Source organism: Cavia porcellus, unplaced genomic scaffold (assembly GCF_034190915.1).
Source record: "Cavia porcellus strain 051 isolate PalLab524CR breed Dunkin Hartley unplaced genomic scaffold, mCavPor4.1 scaffold_12, whole genome shotgun sequence".
NCBI lineage: Eukaryota > Metazoa > Chordata > Mammalia > Rodentia > Caviidae > Cavia > Cavia porcellus.
Window position 1 is genome coordinate 63,241,734 of NW_026947495.1, and position 22,973 is coordinate 63,264,706.

Below are 22,973 nucleotides of genomic sequence, written 5' to 3' on the forward strand. Positions count from 1 at the left end.
AGTATATACTGTAGAATTAGGCTTCCACAGAAATTTTCAAGCCTGCACTGTTACTCTACAAGATATTTTTCGCTTTTTTGTTTGTTTGTTTGTTATCTTTTTCGTTTTTATCGGTACCGGGGATCGAACTCACGACTATCTGCTCGCAAGCCAGGCACTTATGCCGCTGAGCTAAATCCCCAGCCCCTACAAGATATTTTTCAATCACACATTCTTGAAGAATCTGTTTTCTGGTCATGTGATATTACTGACATTATGCTGCTTCTCATCCTTAAGATTTTATTTGTTCTTCATGGAGTTGTTTTGTTTTGTCCTTTTTTTTTCTAGGGTAGTCCCCTTGTAATTCATATTCATCACTACAAATCATACTTTTATAAATTTCAAATTATATAACAAACCTATCCAGTAGTCCCCTTTTATCCATGAGATATATCCCAAAACCCCCAGTGAATACCTGAAATGTTAAAAAAAAGTACCAAATTCATTACCTGTAATAGTTTATTCTACAAATTAGGTACAATAACAAATAAACAATATTAACTAATATAAAATTTAAAGATCACAACAATATACTATAATAAAAATGAACTTAAAATTTATATATTGCTTATTTCTGGAATTTTTGATTAAATTTTTTGGCTTTGTTTTTGAGACAGGGACCTCAGTACGTTGCCCAGGCTGGTCTCAAATTCATGGGCTCAAGCAGTCCTTCTGCCTCAGTCTTTCAAGTAGCTGGGACTACAGGCATGTATCACCACATCTGGTTCATTTCATTATTTCTGTACCACAGCTGATTATACAACAAACTATGGAAAGCAAAACCATAGTTAAGAAGGGAACATTTTAATCATTACTTTTCAGTTTGGTACTGGCAGGGTTTGGAACTCATTACTCTCAGCATCTCTTTTTGTCTCATCAGCAAGCCAACCAACCTACAACTCCTACATCACTGAAATAATCATATTTCTATGCTTAAATTTCTGGTTGTTCCACAATGTACACAATGGCAAAAATAAATAAGATATAATGAAATACTTCTTTGTTTTAATATAGAAACATCAAAATTATCAAGGCAATTTTGACAAATACCTCACAAAACACTGAAAAAGTATCAAATAAACAGACATATATAAGGAATCCTTCATTATTAAAAAATTCCTTTACTTTTCAGGCACTTAAAGTACTGAAGCTCACAGAACAACTTTAAACATTAATCTTAATTCACCATTTTCACTGGTTCCATACATAAATACTATTTGTTCTATACTTTGGATCTGAATTGTTAAACTTTAATTACCAACTTCTGCAGATAGTAGATACCTTCAGGTGGCAGAGCCAAGGAAAAAGAAATTAGGTTGCTAGAAATATACCCTTGAAAAGAATGCTAGAAGCCCGGTCTCTTCCTCTTTCTCTTTGCCTCTCAGCTGCCATGAGTTAAAGAGACCTCCGCAACCACAAGTTCCCATGATGCACAGCAGTGTCACCGCAGGCCCAAAGCAACAGGGTTAAGCAACCACAGTCAAACTACGAGCCATGTAAACCTTTCCTCCTTATCTAGGTATTTTGTCAAAATGATGAAAAGCAGACAAACACAACTTATTACACACTAGACAAAAATGCACTGATCATTTGAACCAATTAAACTTGATTTAATAACATGATAATACTATCAGCAAACTATTTTCAAACTTTAAAAACAGTCATATTTTAAAAATATAAGATCATCAAGTCAAGCACCAAAACCAATTCACTATTAAATACCTTCCTCTGATTCTTGAACCTCTTTCCAGCACGTACAAAAGGATGTATCTAATTGGTCTGATATAGACACCCATGTCATCAGTGTAACTGATAGAAAGTGGAAGATGGTGAGGAAAAAAATTTGCTCTTTCCCACCTGTTTCAGCTTTTAATGTTGAATTTATCTCTTATAACCAGTCTTCTTGATGTTATGTATTTGGGTGTCCCCCTCAAAATCTCATGTAGCCAGGGAGGCAGCTGAATCTAGCATTTGTGATTCGTTTGTTGTCTAGTGCTGGGATTGGCAGTGTTAAAGAGTTGCATCTACCCAGGGGCAGGTAGCCAGCATACAATGCTTTTCCCTTTGTCCCTTTTTGCTCTTGTCATTTGCAACATGAACAGCTGCTCCTTAACCACCCTGTGCCACCCTGTGTTGGAACCAGCAAAGTATAGACTGAAACCTCCAAAAACTGTAAGCTAAATAAAGCTCTCCTTGCTTCATTTTAGGCATCAGGTATATTGTCTCAGCAATGAGAGAAAAGTAACCAAGATACTAAGAACTGACATATGCAGATATTTTGTCCATAATATCTAATGAACAATCTAATAAACAATCTAGGCACCCATTGTTTTACTCTTTGCCTTATTTAATTCTCCAAAATAATTTATTTAATTCCGGCTGACACAGATTCTTACACTTTCAAAAGTCCATCTAAACTATTTTTCTTGTCAATAATCATTAACTAGTAAAAATATTCATAATTTAACTTCATCATTAAAATATGATCTAAAAGCGTATTTTTGCTACTTGGAAAGTCATTAAGTTATAGTATAAAAACATTATCCAGTTCTTAACTTAGTTTATATAAATTAAGTAAAAGTTAACTTACTATTTTTTTCTTCTGGGATTTTAAGTCATCCAATGCTTCATCTGCAAAACAAGATTAAAATTAAAGTTAAATCAGATATTAAGATACTTATTTAAGGAAAAAGAATCATGTCTAATGATATATATTAGGAAAACTTTCTCATTTCAGGATTTCTCTAAAAACTCTTAGTGACAGTGCTGAGGATTTAGCTCAGTGGCATAAGGGCCTGCCTGGCAAGTGTCAGGTCATGAGTTCAATCTCTGGTACCCCCCAAAAAAATTTTTACTTGACAAAATTATCTCAATCTTTTATACATATATATATATATATATATATATATATATATGTAAGTATTATTTATTTATATTTATGTGTTTCCATCTTTTCTTCCCTTCTCAGCATGGGGGAATTGAACCTAGGGCCTTTGCAATGTGCTGCACCCCAGTTTTTTTTGAGACAGATCTCACTAAGTTGCTAAACTGTCCAGGGAGGATTCAAATTTCTAATTCTCCTGCCTCAGCCTCCCAGGGTAGTATAATTACAGGAGAGTGCACTATGTTGTTATTTATTTATATACATTTATTTTTGACTATGTTATATATGACAAGCCACTTAGAAATGGACTTTATGTAGCGCTGCAGTTTGTATCTAGACGTTCTCTCAAAACCTCATGTTTTGAGGTTTCAGAGGTGGGTGATCTACGGGGTATGATGTTGGGATCAAGAATATCATGTTGTGACTGATTCACGGTGTTGCTAGGAATAAGGCTACCTCACCATGGGTGTCAGTGCTACCTGCCCAAAGGCTGGGGAACCTAAATAGATTATAAGGAAAAGAGGATTGCTGTGTGTCACTTGTCAGTTGCTGCTATTGCGACTTTGCTGCTTGCTGTCTACCTGCCATCTGTCTGCTATGAATTGCTTTTCCTCTGAGAAGCCCCTCTGCCATGCCATTCTGCCTTGAAGCCAAGCAATTACGAATTGAAACCTCTATAAACTGTGAGCCAAAACAAACCTTTCCTATATTAACTTTGAGTGTTGGATTTTTTGTCTCAGCAAAAAAGATTAAATAACTAAGACACATAGCATAAAACATATTTCAAATTTAAAGCTGAATGTATTCACATATATTAAATAGTCCTAATATTTCTCCCTGAACACTCCATTCTCATTAATTTCTAAAATTAACACCAAATTTCTCTTTATACATTGGTATTAAAAATGTTATTCTTTGTTCATTTAAAAAAAAAAAAAAAAAAAAGGATAGAGGGGCCAGGGGTTTAGCTCAGCGGCAAAAGTGCCTGCTTGGCAAACACCAAGTCGTGGGTTCGATCCCCGGTACCAAAAAAAAAAAAAAGGATAGAAAACATTTAATAATGTTAGTCAACATTCCAGGTACTGAGTACTGAAAAAGTCTTCATTATTACACTGGAGGAGGGACTTGGAAAGGAATAATAATAACTTTCCTAAGATTTACCTGCTTATTCAGGAGGACTTGATAGAACACAAAGAATTATTTCTAAGGCTATTAATTAAGAATATCAACTTCCACTTTACAAATTTATTTAGGTTTCCAGTTTTTCTCTAGAAACATTTAACTAGTACAAATAGAAATATTACACTGTATAAAAAGAATTGACCTGAATTAAACATTTTATCAGAAGATTTAAAATTTTGTTCCTATATTTTAATTAAATATGTAAGTAATATTACTGCTTCTTCACTGAAACTCTAACTAGCAAAACACTGAATATTTAAGTCAAAGTATATTATGCATATAAAAATTCAAAGAACACCCACTTATAAAAAGATGATTTTACCATATAATTTTGTTTCTAAAATATTAGGTACTTTTTCATGCCTCAATATATTTACTACTTTAAAAAAATGATACCATTAAAGAGAATTTTTTAAATTAAAGACTAAGGCAAACATCTACCCTTTAATCCACATAGCAGCACTTTCTCTCAAATATTCATATCGTATATTTTAGGCTCTATGAGACAAAAAGTAAAATTAAGTCTGTTAAAAAAAGCTTCCACAAACATTTTATTGAAAACATTAAAATATAATATTTAGTTCAACTTTTTATAATATAGATCTCATTAATTGGAATTGGAGAACAAATAACTTTTCACATAACTGAGGTTCAAAGCTACTATTCTCTATCATTATAATTGATTGCAAATATTTATTTAGAGGTGTTTGTGATGGCACACTTCTGTAACCCCACCACTCAGGAGGCTGAGGCAGGAGGATCACAGGGAGTTAGAGACCAGTCTGGGCTACACAGTAAGTTCAAGGCAGACAAAATACTGTCTCAAGAATAAAAACAGTTTATCTCTTAATGTTGCTCTATAATAAGATTTTATATGAACCTATGACTTTAATGAACATAGTCATCATTTAGAAGGCATTTATAAGTCTGTTTGATTCTAGAAAATATTATAGAAGTCTACTATATTTTTTGACATGTGCATTTTAGCATGTCATTTTAGTTCAAGTTTAATCACTTCCAATCAAAGATTAGAAGACACTCAATTATACATATAATTAGAAATTATTCTAAATAATTTTAGAAATAATGACAATTCCTTTACACTCAAATTAAGATAGGAAAAATATCACTCGAGTTGTAATTTGAGCTCAGATAATGCATCTGATGATACAAAAATACATGGGAATGAAAATTCCACGTATGTGCTATTGAGTAATACAATAAATAACACCGAACTTAAATACATTACTTTCAGGAGCTTTGAAAATGTGTCCAGTTCTTGTTTTAACTTTTCATAATATTTTTTAAATTAGTTTTGTCTTGCAATGGCATTTGTTTCGTAAATGACTTTAGCACACTGTTCTGCAGGTACACGTAACTGTGCCTTGCAATCTTAGGCTACATTCACTAAGATCCAGTATCCAATGTGAATATGCACCAAAAGCTAATTTCCCAAGCCAGTCAATATTCAAACATAGTATTTGAAAGTGGTTCTTCTTATTTACAAACTTCTGTGTGGTAAAACAAGTCAAGACATTTAACTTCTATTTCTGATAAAAAAAAAATTTACCTGAAAATGTAATGTCTATGATAGTAAATGAACTTCTGATCCAACAAGACGATAACATAGTTTGCAAAGTACCCATGGTTGAGTAACATAGTGAATAAACACAGAACTTAAATACATTATACTTTCATGAGATTTGTAAATGTATACAGTTAGGCCTTTTTTTCCCTTCATGCATATTTTTAAAACAGTGTTTGTCGGTCTGTTTAATGTTTTTGAGACAGGGTCTCCCTGTGTAGCTCAGGTTGTTCCTGAACTCACTATATAGCTCAGATGGCCTTGAAGTCTTGGTTATCCTATCGCACATAATCAGTATTTCTAACACATCCAGATTCCACTTCAGGTTAACTAAATTAGTATCTTCTGAATTTCTTGGAAAATAATCTCACCTAAAACTTATTCCACATACAAGTTTTACAGTCAATAATTCTACAGACACTGCAAGATCAGAAGTGACTCCTCAAAAAATTACAAGTGAGCAAGACACATAGTCGAGACTAAAGATAATCCTGAAATTTTTTGCCTCATTTTAAATTGACTATGCTGCTTTAAATTTTCTTAATTCTCCAAGCAATTGTTTTTGCTGAAAGGCTTTTCTCACAGCACATTTCTTCTGCTGCTGTAACTCAACACAATTTAATTAACTCACCATTGGTAAATGCCTTTGTGTCACAAACTACTTAGACTGCTACTTTGGCTGAAACCTCATTTTTGTTTTTTATTTTTATGAAGAAATTCTGCAATGATGAGACATTCCATTTTAATTTTTCTTTTCTTTTCTTCCCCCTTCCCCTCCTTGGGTCTGGGTCTCATTACATCGTTCAAACTGATCTTGACCTCACTATGTAGCCCCAGGCTGGACTCAAATTCTTGGTGATCCTCCTGCCTCAGGTTCCTTAGTTCTGGAATTACAAGCATCCACACCTGGTTGTGATGTTTTGTTTGTCTATTTGTTTTTCTTTGTTTTGTTTTGCTTTTTGTCTCTCTGAGACAGGGTCTCAGGACATAGTAGTAGCACGGGTTGGTCTCAAACTTGCAAGGATCTTCCTGCCTCATTTTGTAGCACAGGTTGATCTCAAACTTGCAAGGATCATCCTGCCTCAGCCTCTGACAGCTGGGATTCCAGGCACATACTACAGTGTCTGGCTCACAGCTGGTTTAAGTTTTATAACTTTATGACCATTGCTTTTCTGTGAATTGGGAATATCACAGAGTACTTAATACAGTAACATCAATATATTGATGAGTACTTAATACTGTAACATCAATATATATTGTATTCTTTTAGCACAGCTTAAATGCCTTGCATTTTGATAACAAAATAATCCATGTTCCATGGTGTTCTAAAGTGTAAGTCTACCTTTCTTCAAAGTCTATTTTTCTTGTTTTTACATAATGAGTATGCACTGATAATAAAAATAAAATTGTCACAATAAAACAATACACACAGCACTTAAAATGCTGTCAAGCTATAACTGCATCACTGTGATTTATGGCAGAATAGTCTGAAATGAGATGTGATCTGTCCTCTAGCAGTCTGATGTGATGAGAATGTCACATACAGTATTAGACAACCATGGAACTCTGCCATTACAGAATGAAAGCAGTCAGAGACAACACATAAATGTGTTTCAGTAAGAACTTAAATCTAAATTTTCTAAGAACTTAACTATATATGATTCTTTTCAGTGATATTAAAATTATAAAAAATATTTTTACAAGCTGAACACAGTAGTGGGTAGAACTTGGTTCACAGGCTGGAATTTGCAAACCCCTGCTTTAATCTATACTAGGGCCAATTTGAACTAAAACTAATACAGAACAAGAAGCAAGGACATGACTAATAACTTCATGATTAAAAACATATAGGTTGTATACCTGACTGTATGTTTTTAGAAAGGGGAAGATTACAAGACAATCTTTTATAAAATCTATTTTAAGTATATATGTAATACCTATTTAAGTGTGTTAGTAAAATTTTAAAAATAAAAGACTCTGAAATAAAATTTTAAAGCAAAAAAAAAAATAAATAACTTCAGGGGGTGTAAAAGCAAACAAAACTTCTTTTATATAATCGCCACATCTGGATTTACTATTTATAATTTAAAATACTCATACACTGTAATTTCCTTAATATATACTAATAAGGACCCTTTTAAAAATAAAGTTTTTACAGTATGTCTTTTACTATTTTGTTATTCCTGGAAGTGGAAGAGTATATTTATTTTAAACTACTTCCTGATGCCATCTAATATGTCATTAAATTTCACTGAAAACAATATTCTAAGATTAATTTCTTTAAGTTGCTTAAAAAATTCATTTTTTAAAACCAGAACACATATAGTGAGTAAAAATGCCTATTATTTCCACTTGAAGCAAATATTATGCTGGGTACTAACTCATTTAAAGCAAGAAAAAAAAAAACACACAAGAATAAAGACTGGAAAAAGAAGAATCAGGGGCTGGGGATTTAGCTCAGTGGCTTAAGTGACTGCCTGGCAAGCGCGAGGTCGTGAGTTCGATCCTCGATACAAAAAAAGAAAAAGAAAAAGAATAATCAGTACAGGGCCAGACATACAGCTCAGTAGCCTAGCTCCTGCCTGGCAAGCAAAAAGTCATGAGTCTGATCCCAGTATCAACAACAACAACAACAAAAAGAATAAGAATCAGTACAATCAACTCACACTTCTGTAACACTTTGCAATTTTTACATACTTTCACATACAGCTAGATTTAATACTAATAACAACCCTTTAAAGCAAACATTTCTGACCCCACTTTACAAATTAGGGAACTGAGTTTCTGAGAATCTGGACAAAAAGATGGCCAGTGCGGCTGAAATAAAATTTAAAAAAAAAAAAAAAGAGTGGAAGATTAAGTCAGAGAAAAGGACAAAAAACAGAAAGAGTAAGAATTCAGATTTTATTCTGGTTACAAAAGGAAGCAATTAGAAAATTTTACACAAATGAGACAAGACATCGTTATTGCAATAATCATGTATACCCATGTTTATAGCAGCAGAATTCACATAGCTGAATCTCTGACACAATCTATATATCTTTCAATAGAAGAGTCAGAATATATAGAATTTATACACAAAGGAGTACTACTCTGCCAGACAGAAAGATAAAAGGAGTCATCTGTAGGAAAATGGATGTACCTTGAGACCATAATGCTAAGTAAAATAAGATACATAAGCTTAAATATCTCATGGTTTCCCTTATATAAGAAACTCTAAAGTGCAAAATGAAAGACAGATTAATAAAAAGAAAGGAGATACATCTTTCTCCAATGGGAAGGGAATCAAGAGATCAGAGAAAGGAAGAGGGGATGATAAAAGGAATTAAGATGTATACACATGTATCAACTACACAAGGAGTATAAACATGTTCTATGAACATATATTAATAAACTTTTTTTAAAAAATAAATGTATAGGGACTGGGGATTTAGCTCAGCGGCATAAGCGCCTGCCTTGCAAGCAGGCAGTCGTGAGTTTGATCCCTGGTACCGATAAAAAAAAAAGGAAAAAGACAAAAAAAAAAACCAAACAAACAAACAAAAAATAAATGTATAGCTTAAAGACAGACAAATTTTTAAAAAGACAATGGAGTAATGGAAGCAAGAGATGATAATGACAAATTAGAACAGTAACAGATAAGGAGAGAATTGGTCAGATTTAAGGCAATTTCAAGGTAAAGGTGATACAAAGTAATTCAAATAAGGTTTATAAACTAGAATGCACTAAAAAATGTATACACACTTCAGCAGTTCACCATACTAATAAATGTCTGGAAGCTAATGGCTATCACTTTGAGCACCTCTTATAATCGTAGACACCAAAGGTAATTTGCATTAATCTTACGGTGTCTCAATAAATTTAGTATAAAAAATATTTAGTATTAAAATTCAAGTTTTTCTTTTCCTGATGCATACATGTATGGCAGACTCTATGTGAAAGAGTAGTATGATACTCATAAGTGAAATAAATCAAATTCATTTATAAATATTGTATTATCTCCCTAATGTAAAAAAAATAATAATAAAAAACTGAAAGAGTAGTAAGATCCAAAATGTACAATAGATATTATAATAATGAAAAGAAAGAAAGAGCTCAAAAGAAAAAACAACTGGGATAGGGGAAAGGAGAAAAGGAAGAAAGGAAAAGATTGTGTGTATGTAGGTATACATATATAAACGTATATATGTATGAAGATAGATAACTATACTACTAATCTCTGTTAGTTCATCAAAAACAGTTTGTGCTGCCATTGTTTGATCACTTTTTGTGTCTAGATCTTGAAACCTGCACAACTACTCTAAGATAACAATATGCAATATATTAACTAGAATTAATTTCCTACTTTAAAAAAAAAACTTTGTATCACTTCTATTCTTTTTTCTGCTTGGCTTTTTAAAATAAAAAATAATATGAATATATGAATAAGTAAATGGATATGAACGAATAAAGAATGATTTCCAGATTTTAAGTCTTATGATAATTTTACATTTGTTTGACTGGGCTATAGGTTATCCAGATATTTGGTCATATACAAATCCCTATTTCTGTGAGGGTGTTTTGAGGTGAAAAATAACGTTTGAACTGATAAACTAGAGTAAAGCAGATTGCCCACCCTAATAAGTAACACAAATCTTCTCAATTGAATAGAACAAAAAGGCTGATCCTCCTGCAAGTAAAAAAAAAAAAAAAAACTCCTCATACTTAACTGCCTTGAGTTGCAATAGCCATCTCTTTGTCTCTTTTGAGTCAAACTGAAACAATCTCTTCTGGGTTTTGAACCTACTAGCTTTCATACCAGAATTTATACCATTGGTTCTCAGAATAAGATTGGAACTAAAATATTAGCTCTCCTGAGTTGCCAGCTTGTTAACTGCAGACAGACAGACAAACAGACAGACAAACAGATGCTAGATAAACAGACAGATGTCTTCCATTGATTTTGTTTCTCTAGAGAACCATGTCGAATATAGACATTAACAATTAGCTGTATAGCATACACATACTTTCTGATATGGGGAAGACAGAGATGAGAAGGTATGGGGGAAAACGAATAAAAGAGAGAAACAAACTCTGTTTGGGTCATGTTAAGCATGAGGTGCTTACTGGACTCCTGAGTGGAAATGTCAATTACAGAATTAGATATACATATCTGCAGTTGATGGGAAGAATCTAAACCAGGAATTTAGGCTTGAGAGTCATTAACAAAAAAAAAGATACTGTATTTAAATCTGTGGGGGCGAATAATAGCACCCCCAGATGTATCATCCAACATCAAGGCCATTAGTCACATGTGAAAATTTAAATTTAAACTAAGTTAAATTTAAAATTCAGGGGCTGGGAATATCACTTAGTGGCACAAGTGCCTGCCTGGCAAGCACAAGGTCCTGAGTTTGATTTCTGGTACCAATAAATAAATTAATTAATCAGTTAACTTAAAATCCAGTTCTTCAGTTTCATCAGCCACAGTCTCACCGCCCCAAATAACTAGGAGATACCATACTGACAGTAAATATAGATTATTTTTATATCATTGAAGGTTCTGTTGAACAACACAAATCTAAATCATCAAAAGGAAAAAGTCACGGCAGAGTCTAGTAGAGAAGGTACAAATAAAACTAAAACAGTGAAATGTTGTCAAAGAGGCTTAATGATACAAACATTTCAAGAAAGAGTAGATAAATAAATTAATTCAAACACTATTAAGAAATCAAATTGGAGGGCGGGGGATTTAACCCAGTGGTTTAAGTGCCTGCCTGGCAAGTATGAGATCGTGAGCTCGATCTCTAGTACCAAAAAAAAAAAAAGAAAAAAGAAAAAAACATCAAGTTGATTAAGAAAAGAGAAAAACTGGCTTGAACAAAAGGCATGCAGCAAAACAGATCATTAGTGACCTTGAAATAAAGCCACTGCACATCAAAAGTGGTAGAAATAAAAACCCAAGTAAAGTAGATTGAGAAGAAATGAGACAGGGAAAAGAGATACCAACTGTAGACAAAGTTTTTAAGAATTTGAAAAAGAGAAATGGGGAATAGCATAAAAGGAATAGGTCAGGGTAGGTCACCAGCCCTTTCTGTGGTTGTAATGAGGCAGGATTACATGTCAGTAGGGAGTAAGCCAATAGGAACAGATGCAAAGAGAAGATAACTGCAAAAGGAGTTCTTCAGATGGTCAGTGTCCTAGAATCCAGAGTTTAAACGAATATTAGCTATAGGTAGAGTCAAGGCATCTTCTAGAAGAGCATGAAAAAAATATATACTTCAAAATTAACATCAAACATTTGGTACCAAAGATAGCTCTCATCTATTTACATCTATTTTCTGTATAAAGTAAGACTATGAGTTAAGAATAAATAGGTATATTTTGTAGAAGTTACTGGTTTATTTGTAATTTTTTTATGTGGCTGTTTTGTTTATGCTGGTGAAACAGGTATTAATGATTTAAGGGAATACTCAGTATCAATAATGCTTTTAACGAGAAAAGAGTAAGTTTATTAGGGAACTATAATAGGACCATTTATATACAAGAACTGAATGTAAATTTGGTATTTGTAGTCATATGTAAAAGTCTAGGCAGCATTTTTCTTTAACAAATTTAGCTGCTCTCATAAGATTAGACAATTTAAATGTATTTAAATAGTGTTTACCAGCCATGGATCAGGCATATATTTAAAATAGGGTAGAGTCGGGGCTGGGGATTTAGCTCAGCGGCATAAGCGCCTGCCTTGCAAGCAGGCAGTCCTGAGTTCAATCCCCAGTACCGATTAAAAAAGAAAAAGACAAAAAAAAAAAAAAAAAAATGAATGTTTTAAAATAGGGTAGAGTTGGTCAGATACATAGGATGGGAAAAGCAGATAAAAGAATTAAGGGTACATGCAAAGAAATGGCTATCTGAGCTATCCCACAGACCCTAATATGGCTAAAGAAAGGTCATGAGGGACGAGGACAGTTTGAAAGTCATATATTTGTACAAACATATACTTATTTGAATCCTGAATCAAAGAACCATTTAATAAGCAAATGACACTTAGCAGGAAATTGGAAATTTAATATTTTATTATATTAAGAATTGTTTTCTAAGTACAACAGCACATTGTGTATATATTTCTAAATAGTCTGTTGTGGATAAATTTATCTAACATACAAAACAATGCAGACAGTGAGGAAGTAGATGAAGATAAAAATGAAACAAATTTGGCTATGCGTAAGTAACTGGGTGACAGATTTATGTGAACTCATACAATTTAGTCTATTTTTAAACACTGAAAAATTGAAACAAGAAAAAGATCATATGGGAAGTTCATTTAAAATAAAACATGTACATCTCTAGTTATATAATACATATTTTAAACATCTAAAAAATCATTTAAACTTGCATATATATAGGATAAATACCTACTCAAACTTTGTCATAATTTGCATATTTCAATTGAAACAAAAGACAAAGGGCCAATAAGGTTAAAAAAACTGGTAGGGGGCGGAGCAAAGATGGCAGATAGGTAACAGCTGGCTACAGAGGCTCCCTGAGATAGTCAACTGAGAATTCAACATAATACAGTGTGGGAAGCCCCGAACAGAGGGAGATGAATTCTCTCGCCCCAAGAAGAAATTAAGGTCAGCAGCAGTTTGACTGATCCAGAGGGGAGAGGGGAGCAGATGCTGCCCCTGTCTGCAATCATTAGCACACTGCAGTGGGAAGGACCACCTAGCCAACATGCTTCAGAAGAATTGTAACAAAGAAAGAAAGAAACTGGGGCCTCCTGGAAGAAAAAAAAAAAAAAAAAAAGATGGGAAGAGGAAGCAACAACAGAAAGTCCCCAGGTCCCAACCCTAAGAACACTGACCCAAGACAGGTAAATACAAAGGAGAATCAGAACAGCAAACATGCAATATCAGACATAGCATGAGTGGACATAAAGAGATATCTTCAAGACCTCATAGACAAATTCAAAAGGAAAATATTTAGCCAAGTAAAGCAAGATATAAGAAGATTAATAAAAGAGATGCTAAGCACCCTAAAGATGACACAGATGGAGAAAGGGAGGAACTCAAACAAAGGAGAGAACCATTTGATGAAGAATATAAACAAAATATAGAATACATGAAGCAGATTCAAAGAGATTACCAGGAAATTAAAAATTCTATGGAAAGATGGCAAATCTGCTTGAAAGAAACTAAGGATAGATTACCCAAACTGGAGGACAGTTTTACAATGTGGGATTATCAAAGGTAAAACTTTTTAAAAATAACAAGGAAACAAGCAGTAACAATACAAAGGCTAGAAGACAACAAGAGGATTTACAACTTGAGAATAAAGAATGTGAATGAAGAAGCAAAGGTAAATACAAAGGGTAGTCACAAAAATAATTAAGGAAAACTTCCCAAACATAGGAAAAGGAAATGATATTCTGATGTATGAGGCATACAGAACTTCAGCCACCTACAACCAAAACAGAGCTACACCCAGGCATAAAATAATCAAGATCCCAGAAATTCAATATAAGAACAGAATATTAAAAGCTGTTAGAGACAAGAAACAGATAACCTATAAAGGAAGGCCCATCAGAATAACGGCAGACTTCTCGACACAAACCATCAAGTCAAGAAGAGCCTAAAGCGAAATATTCCAAGCCCTGCAAGAAAACAACCTCCAGTCCAGATGGATATACACTGCTAAACTGTCTCTAGAAATTAACAGAGAAACAAGATGCTTCCAAGACAAAGAGGAACTTGGGAAATTCACAACCACCAATCCAACTCTACAGAGAATACTGCAGGACATTCTAGAGAGAGAGAAGAGAAAAGTACTAGGATTCCAGAAACAGTGGCAGAGAAGCCTCAATGAATGGAGCAGAAAACAGAATGAAGAAGATAAGCAGACAACTGATGGCAAAAAAAGAGTATAACAGAAACAAGGCAGAGAGGGTTGGTTATAATCTCTAATACAGATGGCCTTGATACACTAAATTTAAAAACAAACAAACAAAAAAAAGAACCACACGTGGAGTAGATCAGGAGGTAGGGTCCACCGAGATGCTATTTATAGGAAATATAATTAAAACATGAAAAAGAGTACATGGACTGAAAATCAAATATGAGAAAACAATGCTCTAAGTGACAAGAGAACCAGAGAGTAATAGGGGCAACTAGACCAGTATTTGTGGATAGGTTGGAAAGACAGGCTTTAATAGGTAAAGGAATACAATTAGAGATCAAGTCCAGGAGAGAGAAGGTTTGGAACCACTTAGGTAAATAGCAGGTTGCCCCGCCCCATTTAAAACTAAGGATCTTGGTCAGACCCAAAAATGCACAATGCACCCTGGGGAAGTGAAAGGGGAGGGAGAGTCTTTAAAAGGATGGCAGAAGATATTGTTAATAGTTTATCAGGATTTAAAACCCACATTACTCGCACCACTCTGCTTAGATAGATTTTACTCTTTTTTTTTTTTTTGATAGATTTTATTCTGTCCCAGTTTGTCTACGTGCATTAGATTTGAGGGCACAGACACCCATCCCAAAAACATCAGGATATAGCACAGTAATCATTTTTAATTTCCTATTATCTTAATCTGGAGCCCTGTATGACTTATACTGCTTTATCATGACTGAACTTAGTTAAATCTGGTTTGTTTGATTGCTGTTTGGTATCAACAGATTTTATTCAAAACTGATGTGATTGATAGTTTCAAGTCTGAGATATAGGCAACTACACTAAAGATGACAAGACTCTACAATACACACTCAGGTTTGATAACTGCCTGCTTTTGAAGTTTTATACTATATACAAAGTTCTGTTCTTGTTAATACTGTTATGTACTGGTATATTCAATTATACTGTGTCTGATGATATAGCCAATTCTATTGAAGATAACAAGAGACAACACAGGAAACATGGTAGAACTCCTTATACAACGGTCTTATGTCTTTTTCATTTCATGTGTTTATAGGAATATGTTTTGTTTTGTCTTGCTTATTTTGTTTCTCCCTTTAATATAGAAAGGATAGAAATACATGTTAAGACTCATGCATGTATAGGATCTATACACAGTTTATGAGAGCTGATCTTATAACACTTGATGAAATGAACAGATACTTTGAAGAAAAAGAGACACTAAAGTACCTGGAGTGTCATAATGTGAAACCCAGCAATATTCTTTGTTCAGAGTGGTATTAGCCTGCTTGGGTTTGTTCAATCTCAACATAATTAAAGATATGGGTAACTGCATTTATGTTTAAGTGTACAGGATTGATAACCATATTTTTAAGTTTTTGTTGGATAGTTGAACAGAACTGGTTGCAGTCTCACTGTTTGAATCCCCACTTTATATGCTCCGCTTTAGTATCCTGAATAACTATTTGTAAGAGGACAATCTGTAATCATCAACTAGTGATTTCTTACTGTTTATTTTTTTTCTTTGAAAGTATGTATTATTTCTACCCATTTTCTGTTTTGTTTAGTCTTTCTTTAAATAAAATTAAAAAAAAAAAAAAAAAAAAGACACTACAGTACCCAGTGCTGATCCTGGAATGTCATGATGTGAAATCCAGCAATACTATTATTCTTTGTTCAGAATGACTTTAGCCTGCTTTAGTTTGTTTAATCCCAACATAAATGAAGATATGGATAACTGCACGTATGTTTAAGTGTATAGGACTGACAACCATATTACTAAGTTTTTGTTAGATAGTTGAACAGAACTGTTGCAGTCTCGCTGTTTGAATTCCCACTTTATATGTTCCACTTTTATATCTTGAACAACTACTTGTAAGTATGTAACCATTATCTAGTGATTTCTTACTGTTTATTTTTTTCTCTGAACATAAGTATTATTTCTACCCACTTTCTGTTTTGTTTAATCTTTCTCTAAATAAAATTAAAAATAAAAAGACTGGTACAATTAATAGAATAAGTCAAATTATGTGTGCTGTATTTTACTCGGCATAGTATGTTTTCTACAAAGATCTAATAAAATTTGTCTGAATTTATCCCCAGCACTGCAAAAACAAAGAAATAAATAAAAATAGCTTTATTTTTTTTAAAATGTCTTGTTTTTAAAAAAGAATTAATAGCCAGGCATAGTGGCCCACACTTGTAATTCCTAGTGCTCTAGAGGATGAAGCAAATGGATCGCAAGCAAGTCTGAGGCCAGCCTGGGTTACAGAGTGAGTCCAGGCAAGGCTGGACTGCATAAGAAGACCTTGCCTTTAAAAAAAAAAAAAAAACTTACTAAGAAAAAAAACACAAGGGGCTGGGGATTTAGCTCAGCGGCATAAGCGCCTGCCTTGCTAGCAGGCAGTCGTGAGTTCGATCCCTGGTACCGATAAAAACGAAAAAGATAAAAAAAAAAAAAAAAAAAAAAAAAAAAACACAAATATGTAACTATTTTAATCAATCATAATCTTTCTTACACTCTTGGCTTGCCTGGGCTACACTGAGTAAAGAAGAATCACCTTGGATCGCATATAAATCACATTATATAGTTAATGTATATAAGTAAGAAAACTTCCTTTTCCTTTACATTTTTTAACACAGGCGTAGTGAACCATGTTTCAATATTTAGTATAGTTATTACAATATACCATTTCACAATCTGCCTTATAAACAAGCATATTTAAAATACTTTAAAATACATTTATAAAAATTTGGAACTTAAACTTACTATTTCTTTCTGTTCTCTTGGAAAAGAAGAAAATAAGCACTGTTCTTATGCTCCAGATGCTAAAATAGAAGCAAAAGTCAGAAACAAAAACCATCATTAGAACAGGTTCATTAGAAGCCATATAATATGAAAATAAATATATATTTCCAATTAAAGTTAGGTATACCGTTTCCCTTTATATAATGAAATTTTAAAAGCACTACTTTCTATCAGAGAATATTATAAGACTGAGCTTAAAAAAAGGAGTTCTCAACCTAAAATCCATGGACCTTCTGGAGGGTCTCCTGAATTGCAGAACTGTCGCTGTTGTACATGAGCACATTTCTCTAGAGAAATCATTGCTTTCATCAATTTCAAAGGTGCAGGGGTCCATGAAACCCTTAAAAGATTGAAAACTGTTAAAGAATACCTCCTAAGTAACTATCAATTCCAAAAAATTTTATCTACTTCCATGCATGAAGGGAAAGCATGTTTTTCTTTTACAAAGGTAACAGCATTATACGAATATAAATTGCTATTCCTCCCCTACTATTTAACAGTGGAAGGAATCTTCTCTATTCAATAATTTGTCTGGGAAGTAAAACAAAACAAACCTTACCTTCACATAAATATTTGACAAAAAAATTCAGCTACATATCTCCCTTTAAAATTATTATGCAAATAATTCTTTTTTATTATGTTTATTAGTACATTTTAGATATACATAATGATCATATTCATCATAGAGAATTTATACACATACACAATATATTTTGATTTCTCTTTTTTTAACAATCCCTTCTCCACCTTTTAACTCATCTTCCCCTCCCTATTTATAAAGCTTTGTTTCCATTTTATCCTTTTTTATAATCATTTTTTTCTTTTCCCTTCCTTCCTTACCCTCTTTCTCTACCCTAGCTCTTCTTTGCTTTTGAACATTTTCTTCCCATTTTGCAATATTTACTGTATATTTTGGTCCTTATTTACTCTTGCAGTTTATGAAAAAAATTCTTTAAGCCATGTATTAGTAAGACATAAAATGCTATTGAATTAAAAGAAATTCAAGAAATAATCCTAATCACAAACTTTCAAGGTTATCTCTCAAATGTAAATATAACAAAATATTTCTTCCTCCATAAAACATAGCGGAATATTCAAATATTATTCGTACTTTAAACAAAAATACATTGTTGCTGAATATAAATTGATACTTTAATATAAAAATTAGTTCTTCACTTGGAAATAGTATTGCTCTTTTGGGATGTCAAGTTTGCATGGGGGTCACCAGTGATTTCTTACTCAGATCTTTGTGTAGCACTCTCTAACCAATGTAACCAATGTTAGTCTCTGTACCCAAGGATATATGACAGACTTGACAGTATGGAGGTAACCAGCTCAGGAGGCAGGCAGCAGCTAGCCCTGACCCCATGCTCTGCACACTCCAGCAGCCATTAGGAAACATTGCCCACAGGAAACCAGCTCACCAGGGAGGCAGTAGCTAGCCCTGTACCACTGCATCCAAGTGGCCACCACTGGATATCCATAGCCAGTACTGGCCAGGACTGGCCAGGAGAACCCAAGAGAACCAGTCATGCTCTGGAGTAATTGTAACTATTGTGGGAAGTGCTTGGTACCCCACTACCTGCTTGTTTGGAAGAACTCAAGAAACTGTCAAGATGAAGAAGCAAAAGGCAGTCCCTGGACTCCAACTCAATCACAGCAAGTTCAGGAGATGAAAACATGGAAGAGATTGGAGTCGTATAACCTGAAGTTTATGATGTGATGGCAACTGAAGTAAAGAGACAACTTCATGAAGTTACAAAAGAAAGCAGAACAGAAACACAATCTCAGGTAAAAGAAGAAATGAAAAAGCATAATAAAAGAATTACAAGCATCTCTAAAGACACATTAAAAAAATAGAGGTGCATAGGAAAATGAGGGAAATCATGAATGAACAATACAAGAGAAATTTAGAATACATGAAACAAATTCAAAGAAATATCTAAGAAATTAAAATCTCCATTGAAAGCTGGCAAAACCACTTGAAAGAAACTAAAGATAGACTATCAAACCTTGAAGGCAGGATTGCAGCTTGCGATTGCGAGAGAAAAGATCTCTTAAAAATAACAAGGAACCAGGAAGTAACAATACAAAGACTTAGAAGATGACAAGAGGATCGATAACTTAAGAATAAAAAATGTGAAAGAAGCAGGGATAAACATAAATGAAATACAAAAGCTGTTTACAGAAATAATTGAAGAATATTTTCCAAGCATTAGAAAAAAGAAATGATATTCAGATAAATGAGGCACACAGAACTCTAACCAGCTATAACCAAAATAGATCTACACCCAGACATATAATAATCAAGATCCCAGAAATTCAGCACACAAGAACAGAATATTAAAAGCTGTTAGAGAAAAGAAACACATCACCTATAAAGGAAAATCGATCAGAACCACAACAAACTTCTCAACACAAACCATCAAATCAAGAAGAGCTTGGAGTAAAGTATTTCAACTCCTGAAAGACAACAATTTCCAACCCAGATTGACATACTCTACAAAACCATCTTTCAAAATTAATGGAGAAACAAGATACTTCCATGACAAAGAACAACTGAAGGAATTCATGACCACCAAACCAACTCCACAAAGAATACTGAAGGACGTACTAGAGAGAGATTTTTAAAAAACAAAAAGAAAAAGAAAAAAAAAAAAACAAAACCATGGTTCCAGGAACAGCAGCATGAAGGAGATCACCAAGTGAGGCAGACAACTGAATCGGAGGGGAAAAGTAGACAGCCAACAGCAATAAAAATAGCATGGCAGCAAAAAAAAATAGCATGGCAGCGACAAGCCAGTGCATGTTGGCCATAACCATTAATGTAGATGGCCTCAGTTCACCAATAAAAAGAAACACAGGTGAGTCTATCAGAAGACAAGATCCATCAATGTGCTTTATTCAAGAAACACATGTAACTCAAAAGGAAATTCACAGACTAAAAGTCAAAGGAGACAAAATAATGCACTATGTGACAGGGAATCAGAAGAAAAGTACACGTAGCTTGCCCATCAACTGCAGAATAAGAAAGATATGGCATTTCTATACAATGCAAAGCTACTCAGTTATAAAGAAAGAGAACCTTGAGCCTCTTGTAGGTAAATGGATACAACTTGAGATACTGCTCATGGGTGAAATGGTCCAGAGTCACGTGGGTGAACACTGTGTTATTTCCCTAGTATAAAAACACTAAAGGAGACAGTGGAATCCAAAATGCACAATAGATGTTGTGAAGGTGAAAGGGGAGGAAATATCTAGAGGGGAAAGGAAGTGGCCCTTGTTAATCTAAATCCTGTTTTGAAACCCTGTATTGTCTTCATTGTTCTGTTTAGCTTGGTTTTATTGTTGTTTTGTTTGATTTTATCATATTTGATGGCATGGACAGCTATTTCAAAAATAACAAAATGTATTATAGTAGACATTATTGATTTCCAATTATCTTGTTTCAAGTTCCTGTATTGCTTTGTTTTCTTTTGATTGATTTTATTCTATTTTGTTTGATTTTATCATGTCTGATGGTATAAGCAGCTACTTTGAAGATAACAAGATACATTACGGTAGCCACTGTTATATTCCCATTGTCTTGTTTTGAAGTCCTGTATTGCTTTCATTGTTTTGTTTTGATTAGTTTTATTCTGTTGTTTTATTTGATTTTATTGTGCCTGATGGTATGGAAGTTATTTTGAAGATAGCAAGGGGCACACTGTAGCCATTGTTGGTTTCTTTTATCTTATTTTGAAGTCTTATATCATGTTTATTTGTTTTGATTGTAGCCATTCTTGTTTCCTTTTATCTTATTTTAAAGTCTTATATCACTTTATTGTTTTGTTTTGTCTCTATTGTTTTATTTCTTTGTTTTATTCTCTTCAAAATAAAAAAAAGTGACAGTATGTTGCTTGTTAGATAAAATTGTAAAAGACCAAAGCTTCCATTTGAGGCCCCTTCTTTCTGTCCCTTCTCTGTTTTGGCTTATCCACTCCGACAGAAGCTAGCTGCCATGACATGACAACGATTAAGGAAATCCATGGAAAGGCTTGTCCCTTTGGAAGACATCCAGCCAAGCACAGAAGCCTACTAACAACTGAATCAGCATGTCTTTGTGTATGTGTCCACTTAAAATAAGAACTAAGTAAACTTAGCCAAAATGTATACAATTAGGCCACATGCTAAGTTTTTATCTGAATTCAGAACCCATTTTGGAGGTGGCAAAATACTGGCTTTGGCAGGATTTATGATTCCTGGGATTATGCAAAGAAAAATGAGGCAGAACAGAATGAGGAAGTACTGCTACTGGCAAGAAGAAAAGAAATGACTAGCAGTGAGCTGAAGACTGGATAACAAAAGAAAAGGGTTCTGCAATGATTAGCTGCTGTGACTCGGCAAATTTAGTTAAACCTTGAAAACACTAGGAAGCCCTAAGCAACAAGTTAACAATTTATTTAGGAACAAATGACTCGAGACAGAACCACCCAGTTATGTGCAATCAATGTTCTTCAGAAACAGTGAAACATAATAAACATTTGTGTTTTAAGCTAAATTCTGGGGCAATTTGTTATATAGTAATAGATAATACACATTTTTTATACTGTGATGATCTATTTTTATGAGATGAAAACACTAAATAACTGGCAATAGATTTCCACATGATACTTTGTAAAACTACCTAAATGGTTAAAAAACAAACAAACAAACAAACAAGAACACTGCCTTAGCAAAGGAGGGAAGAAAATTAAGCATGGTACTCATAACCCTCAAGGAGTCTACAAAAGTACAAAGGCCCCTCATAAAGAAATTCCCCCTTGTTCCCAGGGGATATGTTCTAGGACATGCATTCACCCAAGCCGATGCCTAAAACCACTGATCCTTTATCCTATATACACTGTGATTTTTCTTACATGACCTGTAGCACTGTCACACAGTACTAGTGTGAGTCCTTTCATATTGTGTTTTTTGGCCCTTCTTTTTGTCACTCTCTTGCATTGAGGCCATTATTAAGTAATATAAGCATTATCTGAACACAAGATTGTGTGATACCTCAACATTCTGACAAGCAGAAAAAGCTATTAAGTGACTAACGGGGTTGATACCTCGTACACCACGACTATGCTAGACAAAGGAATGACCCTCGTCCTGGGCAAGGATGACCCTTCACCTGGGTGGCAAGGCCTGAGATTTCATCACACAACTCAGAACAGCATGCAATTTAAAACTTATGAGTTACTTACTTCTGGAATCTTCTATTTAAATATTTTCAAACTAGTTGACCACAGATAACCAAAACCACAGATAAGGAAGAACTGCTATATACTACTTCTCCACAACAAATCCACTGAAATACACCAATCTGAGAAAGAAAACTTGGAAAAAGAGCATACAGAAAGCAAACAGAAGTATTGAGAGATAGTGACTGGAATTCTGTAGAATACCAGCATACTCATTGTCTTAAGTAAGCAGGTATTTTTTTTAAAAGCATGTATAACGTACAAAACACAAAAACTGCAAGAATTGAAATATACTCCCTTCAAAATTAACCAGTCCTCCTTTGTGAATAATAAATTTTCTTCTTGTTTTTATCTGAACTA

At 33.7% G+C, this 22,973-nt stretch overlaps 1 protein-coding gene across 5 annotated transcripts in view; it reads right to left on the reverse strand.

Annotated features, from left to right (window-relative positions):
* Lnpk (lunapark, ER junction formation factor) overlaps nucleotides 1-22,973 on the reverse strand; it is a 79,169-nt gene that overhangs the window by 35,583 nt on the left and 20,613 nt on the right. For all 5 annotated transcript variants that reach the window (XR_010050880.1, XR_010050879.1, XM_063259335.1 and 2 more), the window contains exons 5-6: nucleotides 17,350-17,408; nucleotides 2,630-2,670 (exon numbers count right to left, since the gene is read on the reverse strand). Coding sequence is in view for 3 of the 5 variants with exons in the window: in XM_063259335.1 (XP_063115405.1) it covers nucleotides 2,630-2,670; nucleotides 17,350-17,408 (100 nt within the window). In the remaining 2 variants the exon portion in view is untranslated. The remainder of the gene's footprint in view (nucleotides 1-2,629; nucleotides 2,671-17,349; nucleotides 17,409-22,973) is intronic.